Raw genomic sequence first — 20464 nt, 5'->3', positions numbered from 1 at the left:
AAAGGAAATACAGAGTCAAGAGAAGAAAACATCAGCAGATGTTTGAATTAACTAGAAAGCAGAAACCCAGAATATAAAAATGTGAATACTGGATATATATATATTTGGAAGGAAGGAAGGAAGGGGCACAATGCCCATATATATCCTTAGCAGGATGAGGGGTCTGGTCTGGTGTAAATACAACTAGGGGCTGCATATGTACTTTCCTTCTCTGATCCAAATCTGTGCAGAGCCCTTCTAAGCAAAGTCTAAAGTTCTCAACTTGGGGGTTCTATCTCCCTGCTCTGCCTTTCCTGCAAATGAAAAATTTGAGGGACTGCAGCTTTTTTTAAAACAGGGACTCTATATATGCCCCGCTGAACTGAGCCATAGCAAAATTCACATTTATAATAGTAATATTATAAATCAAATGGTGGCCAAATAAAGAAGCAGCAACACAACTCCAAACATCCAAGGCCAAACTCACATGGAAACAAGCATTTGACTATGGTCATTGCAAACTACAGGTGAACGTGTCAAGTATCTTAAATTAACCCTTTGGACTTCTTTCCCCCAATGCCTCATATTTTTATAAACCCATAGGGATCCACAAGAGAGAGTGCTTCCTTGCTCACGTGCCTGACATTGACAAAGGAAGGCAGCCCACTTCCCCCACTTTCCGGCGGGGAGGGAAGTGGGGTCAAGAGAAAGGGATTTGTCGCATATTGCTGTATCAGTTGTGTCTGTGTAGCAGAAACTTCAGTAATAAGATAACCTGGATCTTTTCCTTACGTTTATTGAACATCCGTGTGTTATGCACACAAAACAAAAATTGAAATTATGATTTAGATAAACACTGTAGGGTTTGTTTTGCGGTAGAACAAGTTTCCTCTTCCCGGTAACGATCGCCCTTTTCCTACGAAGCTGCATGCTTACACTGAATGCGTTTGGGGTGGTTTTTCTGGGTATATGTGTGTATTTTTGAAAATGCTTTTTTGCCTACCCTCACATCAACCAGGACCTGCCTCCAAGTTATTTTGCATAGTTGAAGGTTTTGTGCCATAGTTGGGGTTCTTTGTTTGTTTTTAAAGACAGTGACAATGATGCGTTGGAATAATGTTAACAAATAACCAGAGAGTGGTTCTAAAAACCATTTTTTATAAAGTCTACCTATGTTAAGAATTCAATATTGGTGTACATTTATATTAACAGAATATTTACATATTGTTTTCTTTTTTGTTGTTTAAAACAAGAAGTCAAAAAAAATTTCATTTCTCCATAATATAAGGCAAAACCAAACAATTTTGTACATTATTATTATTATTATTATTATTATTTTAATATATATCTGTAACTTCAGTTCCAAAGTACCAAGAGAAAGTGAGTGGCCTCAATTCGGGAACCTCACAGTGGACTGTACAAAACTACAGTATTTCCATAAATAATACTTTCAGAAACCCTGGGTGTGTATTTTGTATTTACTTAAGGATCTGAGGCCATTAAAATTTAAACTAAAAAAAAAAAGCTCTTTATGTAAATAAAGAGCACACAAAATTTAACAAAAAATACAAATTCATTAAAAATGCTTCTCACATTTGGGAAAAAATGTACAAACCTGGTAATATTTTAACTCAGCACAGAAGCAAAAACAAAACGAAGAAATAAAGACCTATATATTAAATTTCCATTTTCAGCAACCATTTGCTTGGAAGGTTCGTAACCTATAACCCTCCCGCTCCCCAATTATTTATGGAACTGTGCTTAATTTCTACAAATTTTACAGTTAAAAAAAAGTTTACAGCAGTGCATTTTTAAAAGGTCTCTTCCCCCCTCCCTCTTTTATATTTACAGGTGAGTTTTAAAATTCATCCTGTTTGTTTGTTTGTTAGGGACTATCGTGCCTCTACTTCTTTGGGGTTCCTAGAAGGAGAATAGTCTCTCGATTCAGAGTTTGTGAGTGGCGTAGTCCGGCGGGGGGAGGATGGTCTTGTACTACTAGCTGGTACCAAAGGGGGCGGGGCACTCAAAGCGGCTGTTGGTGGGTTCCTATTCAAGATTCCATTGTGCATGGCAGCCGAGGGGCTGAGTCTGGGATAATGCATCCCACTGAGATGAGGCATGAAAGATGGCACATGGGCCAGGTGGCTTTCAATAGGGGACGAGTGCAAGTGATGCATCCTGGCACGCTCAAGTTCTTCCCGTAAGTGCAACCTCTCTCTCTCCTCCGCTTGCCTGAGTCGCTCCTGCTCACGCCGTGCTTCAAGAAGATTCTCGTGGTTGTAGTCGTGGGGTTCTCTGTCTCGGTAAGAGCGCTCATGGTCATAGAAACCAGCGGCAGTGGGGAACCTATGGATGGGATCAGCGCGGAGCTGGAAGTCCATCCGACGGTGCAGGTCCAAGCTCCGGTAGGCATCTCGCAACGGGTCCCTCACGGGGTCCCAGGAGAACCCAGGATGGGGCAGTCGCTCCCTTCCCGGCAACGGATTCATGCCCATTAGAGGGGTCATCATTCTGCTACGATCCAGGACATTCATATTGCTCATCTGATGGACAGCGCCCATGGAGATGGGCATGGTGGCTGCCATTGTATGGGGCAATGGTAACCCATGCAAAGAAGGTGGTGGTGGGTGCTCCACAGTTCTGGAATGCTGTGACGGTTCTGAGCTCACAACTAACACGTCACTGTCCTCCTTGCGCTCCTCTTTGACCTTGATATCGTTCTTGATCTTCTGAAGGTCTGCTGGAAGCTCTGGCTTTCTTTCAATATCCTTGTTCATTAGATTGCTGAGTTTTAAACTCTCGCTCAGTGCAGGTTTGCTATAGGGAGATACAGACTGGATTACTGGCTTTGTGTTGTCCTCTGAGGATCTTTTTTCATGGCTTGGTGGTTCTTTCACTGGGGAGCGGCTCTCTTTGATCTTGTGCTCCACAATTGGAGGAGGTTCCCTCAGCCGGTCAGAAATATCTCTCTCCGGTTCTTTAGGCCTTTCTCTTTCACTGAGGCCAACTTGCCTGGTGAGATCACTGGAGGTCTGACTGTTGCTGCGAATGAGGTTGCTAATCTGGTGAGTCACTGGGGCTGAAGCTGGCGAGGATCTATTTGAATGCCTATTTTTATCCAAAAGGTCCCTGCAGGAAAACATATCATATTGTGAATATGTTGCGGTCTTCTAACAATTTTGTGTTATTTTTATGCATCTTTGGTAATACCGTCATTATTTAACAAAAGTATCAGTCATTTCATCATCAGTCCGTGGTTCAAATTTCCACTCAGCCATGAAACTCACGAAGTAACCTCGGACTAGTCACAACCTCTCAACTGAACCTAGTTCACAGGGTTGTTGTGAGCATAAAAGGGGGGTGGGGAGAACCGCTGATGCCACCTGGAGCACCTTGGAGGACAGGTGGGATATAAATGTAATAATAAATATGTCACATTGTCTGGAAATGCTGAATGGCGGATGCTTTCAGAAAGAATAACATGGAAAAAAATGTCCCTTATGCAACTCTGGATAGATTTAATAGTTATTTGTTTTTGTCTATTTGGGCCTGGAAGTTTTTCCAATCACCCGTAGGCTACTGCTTCTATCCAGTTCTTACAGACCCTTGAGCTTTTTTAAGCCTTCTAACTAATCAAGTGATGCCAGCAATCCATGAACATCCTGTATCGAACAAGCAGATGGTGAACCACAGAAACTTTACCTACGTATCCTCAAATACCCTTTCTTACTTGGCATTTAACTTTCATCATTCACTCTGATCACAGCAGTTGAATTTCCTTAGGAAACTCAACTGCTGTGATCAGAGTGAATGATGAAAACTATATGCCAGGTGAGTTACTATGAAATCTGTTTAACTTTACTCTGCCAGTAATATTTTGGTGTTTTGCTGGGTTCCTTTTGAGAAGGATCAAGGCACAGTCGCATCACTGACACTCATGCTTTTAAGACGATATTAAAAGCATGGGTTGCGGGTTCAAGCCCCACATTAGACAAAGAGATTCTTACATTGTAGTGGGTTAGACTGCATGACCCTTGGGGTCCCTTCCATCTCTTAACAATTCTATGAAATCAGAGAAGTTCCCAACATTTTGCAGGAAAAAAGAGAAACCCACAAAATTTACATTAAAAACACATACTGGGTAGCTATACAAATTATGTGATGCTGTGAATCAGGGCCAAGTGGGTTCCAGCACCAGGATTTTCCAACAGGTTGACTCAAAGGGCAGTGCCTAATTAAGTCCTCAGAAGCCATATAGGAAGTCTGGGCTCTGCTGACCATACGCTTCCTAATGAATCTCATGAGATGAATGTTGGCTATAGTATCAGCAATGCCAAATCATTATGCAAGGTGGCACCAGCTGCTGAAGCAACCAGATGTTGATGAAGGCAAGAACAGTGGGGAGGCTGAGCCCGGGCACCACAAGCATGGGGATCCCAGCTCCACAGGGATCAGATGACTTTCAGGAGGGGACCTGATCAGAAGGATGAAAAGCAAGTTGGCTGGCATATAAACCTTGGGCCAATGGTGCTCCCTTCATAGGTGGAGCATAAAAGGATATCCTAGCTCTCTCTCCTTAGTTCCTGGAGGGCCTGGCAGGAGAACATTGCAGCAGCACCCAGGAGACTGCCACCTTCACTCTCCTCACCAGCAACCTTTCAGGAGGAGCTGCCTCTTCTTCCACCAGTTCCTATCCTCATGCCTTCCCCCCTCCCTTTACACCCCCTTTATGGCATATGGCGGTGAAACTATTGTAATGACTCACCACGTGACTGATTTTTACCTGCAGCAGCTCACTGTGTAGATCGGGCAAATTTTCATTATGTTCTCCAAACGCTTCCTTTTCGATTGATATGATAGCAAGGGGAACTGGCCAATCGGAAAGGTTGCTGTATATCACTGACCGGGAACCTGCCGTCCTCCAGTTGTTACTGGACTCTCAGCTCCCATGCCCATGGGACATGCTGCCTGGGGAATGATGGGAGTTGAAGTCCAGCAGCAACTGGAATATTCACAGGCCTCGCACCCCTGGCAAATGTGAACTATACACCCCATGATGCTTCCACACCACTTTAAAGGTTGGATTCAGGCTCCTGACTATTAATTACACCATATGAGATTTCTGACGTGGTTCTGCTTAATAACACTCTAAGTGGAACATATCCATTTGCAGAGAGGTATGTTTCACTCTGTCCAAACTGCAGTAGGTGGTCTCCCCTCCTCACCTGTCCTTATCTCTGTCTTCTTTACTTGAAGATATCTCTCTCTTCTCTGACTCCCGGTCTCTGTCGTGATTTGTCACAGAGGAGCTTCGCTCGGAGTCGCCGGGCTTTGGCCACTGCGGAGGTGTTGGGAAGGATGGTGGCGTCCGGTGGAGCCTGTTCCATGGCTCATGGGGGTTGTTGAAGCTCTGGACATTGGGTCCTTCTTTGTGAGCAAAAATGCTATTGTGACCTAGAATCGGGAGGAAAGGGGAAAAGACTAGGTTAGTTCTCCTTGTGTGCCCCTCTTCGAACAAAAGACTTTTTGTCCCAAATAAGTTCTGCACAAGTGCCAATTATGAGCTCAGTTATCCTTTCAAGGCTGGATAATATAAAAAGAGGGAGAGAGAGAGACACTGAAAAAACAGTAATTAACTGTGGAATGAAATAGTAGCCGTTTAAAGTCTCTGCAGAAAAAAGGCTAACTGCAGATCTGAGTAACTTTGTGGAAGTAATGAGGCCGTTTGCTTTGAAGATAAGAGGTGACTCCCAAATCACCCTGTTCCCCCCGCTGTGATATCCATGGCTCAACTGGCACTGTTTCCCCAGCCACTGAGATTAACTAAGAGGATGCAGCTAGTTAAAAACGATCAGCCACCTGCAGTGGGAAGCAGTGAGTTGAGATCTTTGATTAGGGAATGAACAGGCTGAGCTTGAATGTAGCAAATCTCCTTGGGCATAAATCAGTCAATCTGATTAGTTCACCAACAATGCTCCTCTACAAAAACTCTCATCAACTGTGTTCTGCGTGCAGCTAACTTTTTTTAAAAAAAAAGAAAGAAAATGGGGGTACTCATTTTAATTCTGAAACCAACCTCCAGAATGCACTGAGTTCTGTGGTGTGTAAAAATAATGGAGCACCACTTTCAAGGCGTACAAGATAATGCAACATTGTTTAAAATTCACATTTTTTTCATTGTGAATCTTTGACTAAATACAAAGCAACAATTTCTAGCAATTTTATACATTATGCAAGAGACAATGCATGTTAAAATACTCTTCCCACCCCCACCAACTTCCCTTCTTCCAGTGTAATGCATACCAATCCAGCAGGCTCTGTCCAGAAAGGTTGGTTCAGCTTAGTGAATCGTCTTGTATCACCTTTGTATCTCAAGGTGCTACTACAATCTAAATTTGGAATATGCAGATTTGCTCTTTGGAGCACAGAGACAGTTTGAAGGCCATAAGTACGTAAGACTGAAATTAAAATATCCTTGCCCATCTTTGTATGATGCTCTCAATGCAATTAGCAGTTGTAGTTTCCATCTCCCAAGGAACATAGAAGTGTTGCCTAAGGATGGAGATGAATCTGCGTAGCACTAGGTTTTAGTGTGTGAAAAAATGGGGGGCTCAATCATTGCTTGATTCCTTGTCTCAGCAGTCCTAAGTACACCTTGAAACCAGCACAGTGCCTAATAGCGTGTAAACAAGTCATTTCCCACAATCCATTTTAAGACTGTGACTAAATGCAGACCCCATAGTGCCAACAAGAAGGCAGATTTCACTTTCTCCCTGCTGCTTTGCTAAACATCCACCTGAAGGGTTGGTGGAGGACTCAAATTGTTGGTGCAGGACATAATTGCATCAAGCAGTAAATTGCACTGGATTAGCCAATGGAAATGCCCTAAGCTCAGTTGCAGGACACATGCTTCCCATACGAAAGATCCCAGGTTCAATCTTTGACATCTCTGTGTCAGGCTGGAAAAACAATCCTGTCTTGAGATCCTGAAGAGCTGCTGTCACTCAATACTAAGACAATACTAAGATAGATGGACTTCAATAAGCAGATTCCCATGTCCCTATGATTGCTTCCCATAGAAGTATCTTGAAAAAGCTACATAAATAGCCCATCTTGATGTACTTTCCCCCTGTACTTTCATTCATGTGAATAAAACCACTTTGAGGTTTTATTACAATCAAATGGTATATAAATGTTGTGAAATAAATAAATAGTACAAAAAGTCACTGCATGAGCACCAATCATTAGCTGTGATCTGAAACAGGGAAACAGATGCAAAATCAGTGCTTCACATGGGTGTTTCAAAGAACTGAAAAGTCCAGTGCAGAAGCCATCTGGCTACCTTGATTACTGGGAGGAGGAGGAGAATTTAGCTGTCTATAATCTTTCCTGCCTCCAAATAAAATGACTAGTGTTATTCAAGGTGCTCCTGGATCGTAGGTGTTCAGCTCTGAGAAATGTGTCACAGCACCTATTTTGTGTTCTTTTCCCCTGTTGGATCTGAGCTTGATGTGTTTGAATAAACCCTTAAAAAAAGAGAAGATGACGCATGTATGGTAAGAGTTAGCATGTCCTCTCTCCAAAATGGCATTTTCAGGGCTCTTTGTGGCGACTCCATGCCTTTCACAAACAGTGAGAGAAGTGGTTCTGAGACACGCGAAATAGATTAAGGGGATTAAGGTTTTACTGGCCCCTGTTTTCTCTGGAAATAGAGTGCAAGCAACCAAGTATGGTTGCCACTGGGTGGGGGAACAAATTATGGGAAAGCTCCTGCCACAGAGACCTGGAACACTTAGGTGCAGTGTTTTGTTTTGTTCTCAAAAGGAGAATGGAGGTTAGGAAATGAAGGTTTTGCTCTATTTTAAACAAACTACCACCAGCTGCTTTCAATGTGAGCATGTGGTTTCTCTGGAGAGGAGGTTTGTCTACAGAACCCAGCCAGTACTTACTCAGAGTATGACTGCCTAATCCTCCAAAGGCATTGCTGCCTAAGTTCCCAAGGCCGCTGAAGGTGCTTGACCTGCTAAATGGATCTGGAAAGGCAAACAGGGTTTTAGCCGGCATTTAGCCAAGAATGTTGGAGAATGAAATGCACCCCTTTCTCCCCTCCCCCTCTTTATATATATATATATTTTAATGGTCTGAATCCAAGTAGGATTAGGCCAGACTTTAAGCTGATCCTTCTCACTGCAAGGTTCTTTGCACAGAAAATTCCCAGCGTGTTAAAAATGGAGAAGGGATTTGAGAACTTGCTCTGCAAAACAGGTGCTGGAGTTCAGCTCTGTGCGTGCCAAGCGAGAGGGAAGCTGAAAGTTAACAGCCCAGGAGCCAAAATTGATGGGCGCAGCTACCAAGCTGATACCCGATCCACCTGGAATAGCAACAACAAAATGAAAAGCTGAAAGCTGATTTCTGACGTGGCTGTGATTATTTTTTTAGCGGAGAGATGGCAAACAGGTAGGAGGAGATGCCAATGCAGGAAACTCAGGCACGCATAAAGTGGCTTTGTGATACATATACTGATCCTCTCTCTTTACCCCTCTGCTTTGGATTATGTAGGCTATACATATCTACTCAAAAGCAAGCCCCAGGGACTTGCTCCCAGGTGAGCATGTCTAGGAGTACAGCCTTCATTACACTATATAGGCCCAACTACAAAGCTAAAATTTGACATAACCTAGGAACTCCCACATAAAAGCGTTACTGCATTAATTTGACACCTCATTCCCTGGAAATATGTGTTAGCTATTTTCATCTAACAGTATATTTTATTTGCTTTCCTTGTCATTTGCCTATGGAACCCACATGTTCTGAGAGCTGCTAAAACTCTGCAAAGGGCTGCTTGACCTCAGAGGAAACCATGGGCAAAAACATACTATTTGCTCTAGCAGAACAAATAGGCAGAATATGTGAGTTGTATACTCTTCTTTTAATGAGTTACTAGCGAAAATGGCACCATGACCTGGACTCCTGATTAAATACTCTTTTAAGTTATAAAACACTACTCATGGACAAGAGTGAGAGTCACAGACACCCAATACCACCCCCACTCCCCACAACGGCATACTATGGGCATGAATATAGTAGCACCTCTTGGTCAACCCTAGAACCCTAAATGGATAGCTCTAATAATATGTAAATATCCTATTATGGAATTATGTAAACACTATCCTTAATTTAAGGATTATCTAGGAGTTGAGTTCACACCATCTCAGCAAGCTCCATGAAAGACTGCAATCGACTGGCTGGTCACTGACTGACTGACGGGGAAGATTTTTGGATGACTCAGATTAGTTTAATTGGTCTAGCAGTGTGGGTTAATTACTGTACTCCATTGCCTGCCCTATACTGGTAACAACTGGAAAAGGCTCATGTGTTGGCTAGCAGTTTTTACCAATGTGGTCACTAGCTCAAATCAGAATGAGTCAACACAGCTACAAGTGTGAGTTTCTATCTATAACAGAGATGGGTGACCTGCTCAGCACTGAAAACGTTATTGCAAACTTCAAATCACTTGCTCAGATCTGCTTCTTCCAGTATGAGGGCAAGAAAGTGTCTTAAAGAAATCAAGATGAAGATTATCAGAATTCTAACTTGGCAAATTAATACAAGGATGGGTGCAGCCATGGCTTTTTTTCAGTGGCACCTCTCAGGTGGGCACCACTGCCATTATAAGAGAACAAGGGAGGTGTTCAGGGTGAGTTCCGGCACCTCTTTTTCTAGAAAAATAGCACTGGGTGCAGCAATGGCTACTGCCCAGGAGAGTTAAAAACAGGGAGCTCCAAACTGAGAGGCAATATATCTCTGATAACCTGATGCTGGAGACAAAGCAATAAGATATGGCTATCCCTGTCATGTCCTGCTTGTGAGCTTCTCAGAGATACTTAAGTGGCCAGAGGCTAAAAGGACCTTTTGGTCAAATCCGACAAGGCAATTCTTTGGTTTTTAGTTCATGGTGTGTAGTGAAGAACACGCTCTGGGAGCTTGTGTACAGTCCACAGTCCCTGCATTGCCCACCCTGATCTTCAGCAAACCTCCAGGGGACAATCTAGGGAGCACAAAAAAAGCCATTTGTGCACCAGCTAATATTTGTCTTTGGTGATTTCAAATGTTTTCGTTTTTTTCCTGGCCAGCCCTGTAAAAACTGGAAGATGGCACAATTGAGCTGATTCATCCCTGTTATCAGTCCTGCATTTCCTGTTGGGAGATACAATGCCCGTCTTGTTCTCTCTTCTGTCCTTTAAACATTCGAGTTTTTCCAAGAAAAAAACTCATGGCTCTCTTGTACTGCCTGGCAAATAATAACTGGTAACACTATTATGGAGGATTCTGCAGTTGAAAAGGACACACAACCCAAGTATTTCAGCTTTGGAAGGACAGAAATTGCCACTCTGGGTTTCTTGGAAACACTGGTGGATCTTCCAGTGGTAAATAAATCTGATTTGACATAAAACTGCTATCTCTGAAACTTTTCTCAGATGTATATTGAAGGCAGCCTGAAAATCATTGCAGCTTAAGAGGAAACTTCTGTCTCTTCCGATTCTCTTATATAAACAGCACCCCCTCCCATCCGATTTCTTGTGGGGAATGTTGCTTAGGCAACATTCCCCACAAGAGGCTATTATTGTAGAGGCTAAACCTCCTGCTCTGCTTCTATACATTTTTTTTTATAAAACATTGCTAATGCACAGGAAGCCAAGACACACATAAAGCATTATTGATAAAAGGTGAAAGAGTTTACTTACACCTACCTGCCAAGTGGTTAGTAGGCAGGAAGCTGCTGTGATGAGGTGAAGGGCCGAAAGGAGTGGCGGTTGGGTGGGCAGAACCTGTGGATGCAAGAAAGAAGAGACCTTTGTATTTTAAAAATGTCAGCAGAATACTCACAGGAAGAAAAAAGTACCTAATGGGTCAACTCTTGAGTGTTACTAACGTTACCACCCCAAGTCAGCTGTTGCCATGCGTCTGTCTTGAGAGACAATGGAGTGTGCCTTGGGGGCTGAAGTTGGCACCAAAGCGACCTCCTCAGGGCACAAGCCTGAGCAGTAGGTATGGAGGTCTTGTGCTGCCCAGACAAGAAGACCTCCTCCTTGGCCTCGCTGATGTGGTCCAAAGGAAAGCAGAGTGGCACCAATGTGGCTGCAGCAAGTAAAGAACTGGCATATTAGCTGGGTTAGGCTGGATCACTTTCTGTGTCTATGTGCGTGCGCAAGACCCATTGCAACATACACAGACAAACACGGGGCCAGGCCGATGTCATGAAGTGAAGCTTTCATGACAACACCACATTTATGTCATGATTTCGTGTGTTCAAAGTGCTTTCACAGCAACCATTGCGGTAGCATTCAATGATAGACCAGTATCCGCATGTGACAAATTGGGGTAAGGTGATTTGGGGCCATGTTGAACTAACCCATTGTGTGAGTGGAAGCCAGTGCAGCTCCCCAAATCTGTTCCAGTGCATCAGGAGAACCTCCAGACCAGTGTGCTGAGAGGAGAAGGGAGATCATTCCAGCAGGCAAGCAGAAATGCAATCTCCTTAATGCTATGTTGAATACAACCCCAGGGCTTGCCTATGGCCACTTTGAATTTGTAGCTGATGTGTGATTTGAAGCAGAAACTCCTTCCCTGCCAGCACCTTTTTTAAGCCACTCTACTAGTATCATCAGCTCCAGTTGCTGGCTGGCGTAGGGTTCCAGGTTTCGTTTTTGGTATTTTGGTTGCAGAGAAATAGTTGGGAGAAATGATATTTCTGGTAATGCTTCATGTAGTATGGGGCAGGGAAGAAGCATTTTGTGAAAGTTACAAAAATCATGAGAGTAAGGCATTTCTGAGCACAGGTTCTGTTGGCGTGGGATGGGTAAATATGGACTTGGAGGGCCCAGAAACTAAGCATCCCTCAGTTGAGTGATATTTCCTCCTCCTGCTCAACTAGCTGAGAATTCCTGTTTGCCAGGCAGAATTTTACTGGGCTTGAAAAATCCCACGACACCTAACATCCAACAAATCTGAAAAAACTTTGGGTTCTCTCCAATCTATCCCCATCAAGGAGATGGGGTGTGTGGTACACCCACCCACACCCCATGTATATGTATGTATATTTATATTTAGCCTTATCATTTACTCATTAATCTGCTTTCCGACACGCAGTGTGTTGTCTCCATTCACAGTCAGCTGTGTGCTGGAGCTCTTTCCACACCCCTCCTGGCTGCCAGAAGACCATCGTGCAAATCTAGCAGATGTGGGGAAATGCCTTCCAAGATCAAACACAATATTCCTACAGTACATACTGTGAAGTCATGCAAAATGCAGTTTACAGGAGGCCAAAAGAGAAGTTGGGCAGCTCTCACACTGGGAATGGTCATATGTGGGTTTTGTTTTATTATTCTTAATTTATCATATGGTGAGACTTCAAATGAACAGGATCATGGCACAGGCATTAGTGGAAAAGGGAAGGCTGTTCAAAATGGAGAGGGAAGCACTTTTCTATTATTCCTGTTGGGAAATGGAGGTGGAATATATATATATATATTTGGCATGCCTTTCTGCGGCTCCTCTAACACTGCGCTTTGCTATGTGAGGTGAAGCAGGATTTCAACTCGGCAGGAGGAGTGTCAAACCACCACCCTTTTATCAGCATTAGGCAGAATCTGATATGCAAGTTAAAAAGCATGGCTGCATAGATGATAAATGGTACATCATGCTCAGTAATCTTTTGGCTCTCTCTCTCTCTCCCTCCCTCCCTCCTTGCAACTTTTTTAAGATTATCTACCATCTTGTACTTTGCATTTCTTCTGGTCATTTCCATTTCTGTTTCTCTTCATGGAGATTCCTAAAACAATGTCGGCAGCAATTCAGGTGAGTGTGAACAAGTAGCAAGAATTGGAGTAGCATCCGACAAAGTTGTCTCTTTGCACAGACACTTCATCTTCTGCAGTGGACACCCCCCCCCCAAAAAAAATTCCCATCTCAGGAGGGTCAGAACAGAATTGAAGGGGAGGCAGGAGAAGGAGGGGAAACTCCACTGTGCAAAGCATAAGTTGTTGTGTGAATGGAACAACTTTGTTGGATGAAACCCTTTTCATCCAAACCCTTACAAACAATGGTGACGTGCAGACCTAGTTATAAACATGTATCTAGCCATTTCAGTAACCTGGAAGCGGTGTAGTCTTGGGCAATTCAAATTTGTAGGCGTGAGATTACAGTGAACTACTCTGAAACTTGTCATTCTAAATTTTGGAGTGGGAAAGGGAAGGAAGGTCAGGTGAATATTTCAGTTTCGTTTGTTTCTTTTAATTACAATAGGCCTAGAACATATGAAAAGCCAGCTGGATTGGGCCACTTGCAAATGTACTCCAAGCATCCTATTCTCGGAGTGGCCAACCATATGCCCATGGAAAGTCCGAAAGCAGGATCCGAGTGCAACAGCACTCTTCCCCTCTTGTGATTCCCCACCAAGTGATTACATGTATGTGTGAAAGCTGTAGTTCAGCAGTACTGCACTTGCTTTGCATGCAGAATGCCAGAGATTCAATCCCTGACATCTCCAGGTATGGCTGGGAAACCCAGCCTGAAATCCTGGAGAACTAGACAGTCTAACTTGGTATAGGGTAATTTCCTATGACCACATTTTTAATTTAGGGTAATCCACTACTGAATGGTCAAGTGATGTATATGCATCTGTAAATCAGCCCCCACGTTTGGAGTTAAAAGGCAGAAGAAAAGCAATAGCTAAAAAAGCAGAGATAGCCAACACAGCTTAGCCCTAGTAATCAATGGAGATAGAACACATAAAGTTGAACTCCATGATTAATCACCTTGGATTGTTTCATGTTTGTTTTCAGGTGGAAGCAGGACTACAGGTTACCGCTTAGAAATTGGATTACATGTTCTGTTCTATCTGTCTCTGTCTCAAGGAAGTCTCCAGACTGGATAACTTGCATTTTTGTTATTCTTGCAGGAGATTCTGCACAGCTGTATCTGCACACCAGAGGTGTGAATATCATTTTTTGTGCATTCGGTACAATGCCTGAAATGGATGCACACCAAGGTTGGTGTCCGTTATTGGCCAAGCATCCAAGCTCATATTCTAGAGAGGCAGTCTCTAGCGGTCTGAGACATTCTGGGATATCTAGACTCTACTGTCTGCTCAGGAGCAAGTGGGTTTCATTAGTGAAAAGGAGAAGGTTGGTCTAGGTTTGGACAAAGGAGAAGGCATGTTGCCAAGAGTTCCCTCAAATTGGAGCCAGTTTTGGGTACAAACAGATTTAAGCTGCTTGCCCTAGAATATACCGAAGCTTTTCCGGTGGCTGTGTGTTGCAGGGGAGGATAGTTAGGAATGTGCCCTTGATAAGCATTCTGATGAACCTCAGGGTTCCTAGGAACATGATGTGGAGACCACTGGCTCACCATGAAATGACTGAAAAGTGATCGAGTGAATTGGCTCTAAGCAACCAGAAAACGAGTTAAGGAAACTCCAGAGAGAAAAGCTGCCACGGCTAGCGGGACGCGGTGTTATCTATAAACATAGCAACTTGCTCGGCTGCTTTGAGACGGATGGAGGCTGTCATCTCTCTAATCCTGTAGGATTTCAGAAGGTGTATAACGGATGGGAGATTTCTTCAAAGGAGACAGCTTACAAACTTGACTACATGGGGCTGATAATAATAAGAATTAAAAAAAAGAAAAAGAAGGAAATCCTTTGGAGAAAGCCAGGGACAATATTGTGGGCTGTCGGGGAGTTATTAAATATAATGTCTGCCAGGCAGCTGAACATTCATCCCAAAGCCAGGTGGGCCTAAGATAACTTAAGTCTTTTTGCAATAACAAGGCAATACGGCAGAAACCATGATTGACCCCAACTATACTCTTGTTCCATAAAGTGACTAGAAAGCCTTAGATACTGTAAAGTAAAAGATTTATTCATCTTTCTATAAGAGTCACAATGTTTGTTCATCCTGCTCTCCTCCGATAACCAACTTTATTGAGATTTACAGTCCAATGCCTCTTGTGATTAATATACTCACAGGTGGGTTGGGTCATTTATCTGGGACTGAAATAAAGGCTTCCTTTAATCTGTTGCCTATGCTCTGCAACCCTATACATGTTTACTCAAATGTAAGCCCCACTGTATTCAGTGGAGCTTATTTCCTAAGAAGCGTGCTTAGAGCTGAAGCCTTAATAGATCTATTTCTCTGTCAAAGTACCCCACTTGTGGAACTCCCTTCTCACTGGAGATACGAATGGGCATCCTCCATATTGTCTTCTCATAGCCATTTGAAAATATGTTTACTAATTTAGGCTTCTGGAAAAAATTAACAATCTATGCCATACGATATTCAGAATTCATTGAGACAGTGTCTGTATGTATGCCATTTATTCTTATTTTAGGTACAACTTATTCTTATTTTAGGTACAATGTGTGTGAGAGAATTACTTTGATTTGTGAAGTAGGAAAGGATCCAGCCAAACCGGAGTCTGCACAGGCCATTTGGGTGATTGGGCATTTCGGCCCCAAGGCTTCAATGTTTATAAAACTAGTGGTTTTAAGAGGACGAAAGCTTGCTGACCATGTCTGCATACGTATTAATGATTACTAAATTTTGCACAGAATAAAAGGGAGGGGAAGAGAACAATTAAACGCATGTGTCCATACTTATTCAACACTCATTCCTCCTCACCTGTGGTGGAAAAGAGTGGCCGGGCGAGATCTTGAGGATAATGGAACCCTGGGAACACACCAGGGGCAGGAGGTCTGCTGAACAGGTCAAGTTTCCCACCTATCTCTAGCTTGTGGGGATCCAGTTGCATTTGCTGTCAAAGGATACAAAAAAACATCTCATTATACATTTTTCTTTCCTTTACTACAGAGAAAAGGGGAGGGGGAGGAAAGCAGTAAAAGGGCTCATACTTCACGCCTGCGTTAGCACCGCCAGGGAGAGTTAGCCGGAGTGATGGCAGCATCTGTGGTCTCATACTGAGAGTCATGCTCTGACAGTAGCCTCTATGAGGCCATTTCACTCCACAGCTTCTCAGCTGCCTGCCTGCCTCCTCCTCCTCCATGAATAAGTTCTGAAATGAGCTCTTAGCCCCATGGCATTAACTCAGCAGGAGAATGCAATGTGATATGCTGAGTGAGTCGTGCGCCCCTCGGATCAGTCTGCAGCCTCAGCCCAGCACAAACATATTCCACAGGCTGAAAGCTGCAGACAGAACTAACCCTCAAAGAGTTGGATGACAAGAGTCGCATGCTTGGTTGCTTCAGTTCAGTTCACAGAGAGAGACGGAAAAAGACAGAGGCTTGTGGAGGCTATCCTTTTCCTGGGGCAAAGAAAGCGCAGCATGAAAGACTCATGGAAAAGGAAGAGGATGAGGAAAGAATCTGCTCCCTGAATTCAGAGTGCTACACAGCCCCGTTTATTTCAATATGCTTTGAGGACGGAGCTTTCTTTCGCATGCTGATAAAAACTAGCCTAGGACAAAGTGTGTGAAAACAGTGCCCATTTGTTAGGAGGACACTCGGGTGTATCCTTGGAGGTTAAGCAGAAGCTTCATACTTTCCTCATAAGAGATAACAGCTATAAATGACCTATGAAAGGATGGCATATATTCCATGACCGCAGAGAGCATAAGTAATGGAATAATAAACAAAACTTTGCGGGAGCTGAAAGGCTGCTACAAAAAGGAGCAGTCCAACCGCTCTTTTTCCTCTCCTGGTAATGTGAAAGGCAGGGGTAATCAATATGGTTCCCTCCCGATGTTGCTGTTCTCCAACTCCCATCGGCCTCAGACAGCAAAGCCAATGGAAAGAGACAATGGGAGCTCCAGTTCACAGCTTCTGGAGGGCACCACACTGGCTACTCCTGGGGTAGGAAAACGAAAAACATGAACTGATGACATTTCACTTCGATTCCCCCTCACTCCACTGACTGTTCTTTACAAGGGTGGGGAAACTCCCAGCACGATGATTATCCTGTCATACAATTTTTATTATACGTTAATTGGGGAGGCGGCAGGGAGAAGGAGCCACAGGGCCACTGTTTTTGACATCTGCTGCACATTGCCTGTAACGTCTAGTTCCACCCAGACTGTCAAGCAAAACTATGTTTGATACTAAGAACTATCTTACACAAAATCAGCATAGTAAGGTATCTACTATTAAAGAGCCTCAGGTGGAGGTCTTGCTCAGCCCAGCCACCTGGCAGCATGTAGCTAAAGCTACCAGGAAGTCAAGCTGTGGCACCTCAACCATGCAAAGGAAATGGTTGGGCACTGAGTTATGACTCTGGCTGCTGAACATATTGGTTCGACACTCCCTTAATATATAAAAGCTAGTGTACCTTAACCACTCCAGCAAGACTGTAAAGCAGGTAATATTGAAGTATGGAAGGTTGTTAGAAAAGCAGATTGAGCCATTTCCAGGCTTATTAGTTGCTACCAAAGTGTGTGGCTCTTAAATGGTTTCTGCTTAAAATAACGGTATACTCATTGAACCTGATTAACGTGTGCAGTCCAGCTCTATTAAAATGAAGGGATACTTGCCACTTCTGTAACATGTTGTGGACTGGCCACATTTCTGCCTTTCCCCCTGACACTAGTTACATAGCTACGGCAGTAAATACCTGTGATGGATTAATGAGCAAAGCACAAGGTGGTTGTGGTGATGATAATGAAGAGAGGGGCATAAAAACAAGTAATTTGGCTCTTAAATCAAAGCATCTATTCAAGGCATCTAGAATCCTGTGGTTCTGCAACTCCCAAATACATGTGCCTTGTAAAACTTCTGCAGAAATTAATTGACCACAGAGTGTTAAGCATTTGTATCCGTGGTTGTTGCTAAACCAAGATTTTGAAGCACAGGTGGTAGTGTGGCCAATCTATTGTTTAGTTTCTTCTGTTAGAAGCAAAGAACATCCTCCTGCTAATGGACTTCCCCATTTGCATGGACACTACTTCTGCCTCCCCTATATCACCCAAAATATTCAAAACTGCCTCCCAAGAGCTTCACCAAAATTCTGCAACATGGTAATGAAATGTCTATGGCTTTGATTGAACTTATTGATGCATATTATAAAAGATGTTCTAGCTAGCACACTTTGGGTCTCCATGTGGAATTTAACTCCCCTCTGACTCAATAAAACCCCCCCGTGAGAAGTGGCTTTAGCATCACTGAGATCGCTCAAGACTTAAGTGCCTTGAAAACTGACATCTGGAATCTTCCAAGTGCCGGATTCTAAGGGCTTTAGACGAATTGCTTGGGCAAAGGTGAACCATCTATCCCTAACATTCTCACCTCTCCAGTTCCAGTCTCCCCCCATCCCTCCCCTCCACACAATACCGCAAAATAAAAAAACCCAAGCACCTCTGACACAATGGCTGTCATTCTACTCGCCTGCTCTATGTTTTGTAAAATGTCCTTCACCGTACCGCTCATTTCACTCTGAACAGGATAACACTCCATATTCCACAGGAGGTACTAGTGCAGAAGGGAAATGATATTAAACACGCGTGCTTCGTACGCCCCCACCGTCCCCACAAGCCTCCCAGCTGATCTCCTTTTGGTTGCATATTTTATACCTTTGACTCGTTTTGCTACCAGTCTGCCCTGCCCCACCAGACAAGCACAACCAATTATAGCTCTACGATAGATGTTAAAAGACAGAAAGGCTTAATTAATTTCACACCTTACAAACAAAAGCTACACTGTGAGAAGCTACTTATTTATCAGGTGGGAGTAGCAGTGGGAACACATCATGTAAGCTGAAAGACTCATCATCTCTGAATAAATATGCTCATTTACCTTTATCTTCTGCTGGTGGTGGTAGATCTGCCAGGCAATCTGTACGTGAACAGCACACCACTTGCCAGGCTTCTGCAAGCAAATGGATTTTAAAAACGGAGGTTTAACTTAAAATACCAGCAATCTGGAGCCATTTTCCCCCCTTGACAATACTCAGCTCACGAAAAGAGACTAGTCATTCATGATTGTTTTGTGGAAGAATGGAAGCCTTTTTTTGGAGTATTTAAAGAAATATTGTAGTATGCTAAATTCGTGAGCAGGATTTGAACTATGAGCAACAGAAGGAATGAGATTGTACGGTGGTCATGATATAAGAGAGAGAAGATTGAGTGCATCAAGGGGGAGAAATTAAAAACACCACGGAAAACATAAAAAAAATCAAATAAAAATTATGTTTTGGAGTGTATATGTGATTTTTTTTTGAAATTTAATAGAATATAATAATTAAAATAATTAATAGTCATTCACAGTGCTGGATATTGATTTGGTTTGTATAATTTAGAAATATGCAGTATTGTTTTCATGTGAAGGAAGATTACTTGTAACAAATTCCTCCTTTGTGGAGCTTGGAGAGCATCAGATCATATGATGGAATCCCACCCTGTTCAAAGATCTGTTAGTGAAGCCTGCTCAGGATATCATGTGTGTTTTGGATGCAAGATTAGCATCCTCAAGGTACAGGGACTTTTTAGGTTAGGTGCCCCTATGGGCTTCATTTACACCCCCCCCCTAATATTTGCCTCCCTTAGGAGACAGGTAAAGCATTTTGTTATTCTCAGGCCTTTGAAAAACAGGCTCCTGCTTATGAAGGACAATCACACCCTTCCTGATCTGTTGAATTTAAAGGGGGGGCAGTATAAAAACCATGGTGCCCTCCTGGATCAGGCCAAAGTTAATTTAGTTCACCATCTTATTTTCATGAGCAGGACATGAAGGCAATCTGTCTGTCACTGTTGTCCCCCCTGGAACTTGTGTTCAGAGGTACAGCCATGATGACTAATCACTATCTCTTCTTCACTCTCAATGGAAAATCCCTTTATTAAGTAAGAGGAAAGAGCATGAAAAGGCCTGATAAATATATAAAATAAACATATAAAGAAGCTCGAGTCGGGAGAACCATATTTTATTCTTCCCTCAATCCAGAGGATTGCACATGCATTGATTTTTTCATCCTTAATTCATGAAGGAGAAGCCTCCTTTGGATTGCAGGCTCTAAGAAACTGTGTGATTGAAATCATGAAAATTTGTTTAGCACTGCAAATGCTTCATTTACATAATTTATGCAGGTAGCAGAATCTAGCTTTTCCTACTGTAGAATTTGGGCTAAGTTGAAGCAGAAAAGTGAATGCGAGGTATGAATCAAGAGTATTATTTAATCAACTTCAAAGGAAGTGCCAAGACAGATTTATGTCACATGCATGTACATTTTTACATTTACACAAATTATACTTTAAGAAAAGGTAGATTAAAAAAAATCCCTGACAAACCTTACTTACTCGTACTGGAGCCCGATAGGGGTCAGACACCTAAGGAAAAGGTGGAAAAACAGATCAGTCTTGGAAATTCAGTCATAAAGAGGAAAAGGAATTTAATTCGAGAGAATAGATGACAATAAACAGAGAAAATAAATCAGAGGAGAATTGTCACAGAGGAAAACCTCCTTTCATTAATTTGCACCAAGTTAGA

General features: G+C 42.9%; 1 protein-coding gene across 11 annotated transcripts in view; it reads right to left on the bottom strand.

Moving 5' to 3' along the window:
* Positions 1 to 759: 759 nt before the first annotated feature.
* Positions 760 to 20464, bottom strand: part of FBRSL1 (fibrosin like 1) — a 792844-nt gene continuing 773139 nt past the window's right edge. For 5 of the 11 annotated variants that reach the window (XM_081174684.1, XM_081174689.1, XM_081174685.1 and 2 more), the window contains 8 exons: positions 20266 to 20304; positions 18779 to 18850; positions 18371 to 18454; positions 15660 to 15792; positions 10725 to 10808; positions 7929 to 8012; positions 5205 to 5433; positions 760 to 3108 (listed from right to left, as the gene is read on the bottom strand). In XM_081174684.1, coding sequence (XP_081030810.1) covers positions 1872 to 3108; positions 5205 to 5433; positions 7929 to 8012; positions 10725 to 10808; positions 15660 to 15792; positions 18371 to 18454; positions 18779 to 18850; positions 20266 to 20304 — 1962 coding nt within the window. In that variant the 3' untranslated portion in view covers positions 760 to 1871. The remainder of the gene's footprint in view (positions 3109 to 5204; positions 5434 to 7928; positions 8013 to 10724; positions 10809 to 15659; positions 15793 to 18370; positions 18455 to 18778; positions 18851 to 20265; positions 20305 to 20464) is intronic. The other 6 variants (XM_081174690.1, XM_081174692.1, XM_081174687.1 and 3 more) reach the window with 5 other exon arrangements.

The sequence above is a fragment of the Podarcis bocagei genome (genome assembly GCF_964188305.1).
Source record: "Podarcis bocagei genome assembly, chromosome: 16".
Classification (NCBI taxonomy): Eukaryota; Metazoa; Chordata; class Lepidosauria; order Squamata; family Lacertidae; genus Podarcis; species Podarcis bocagei.
Note: the sequence above shows the minus strand (reverse complement) of the source record. Positions and strands in the feature narration are given on the sequence as shown.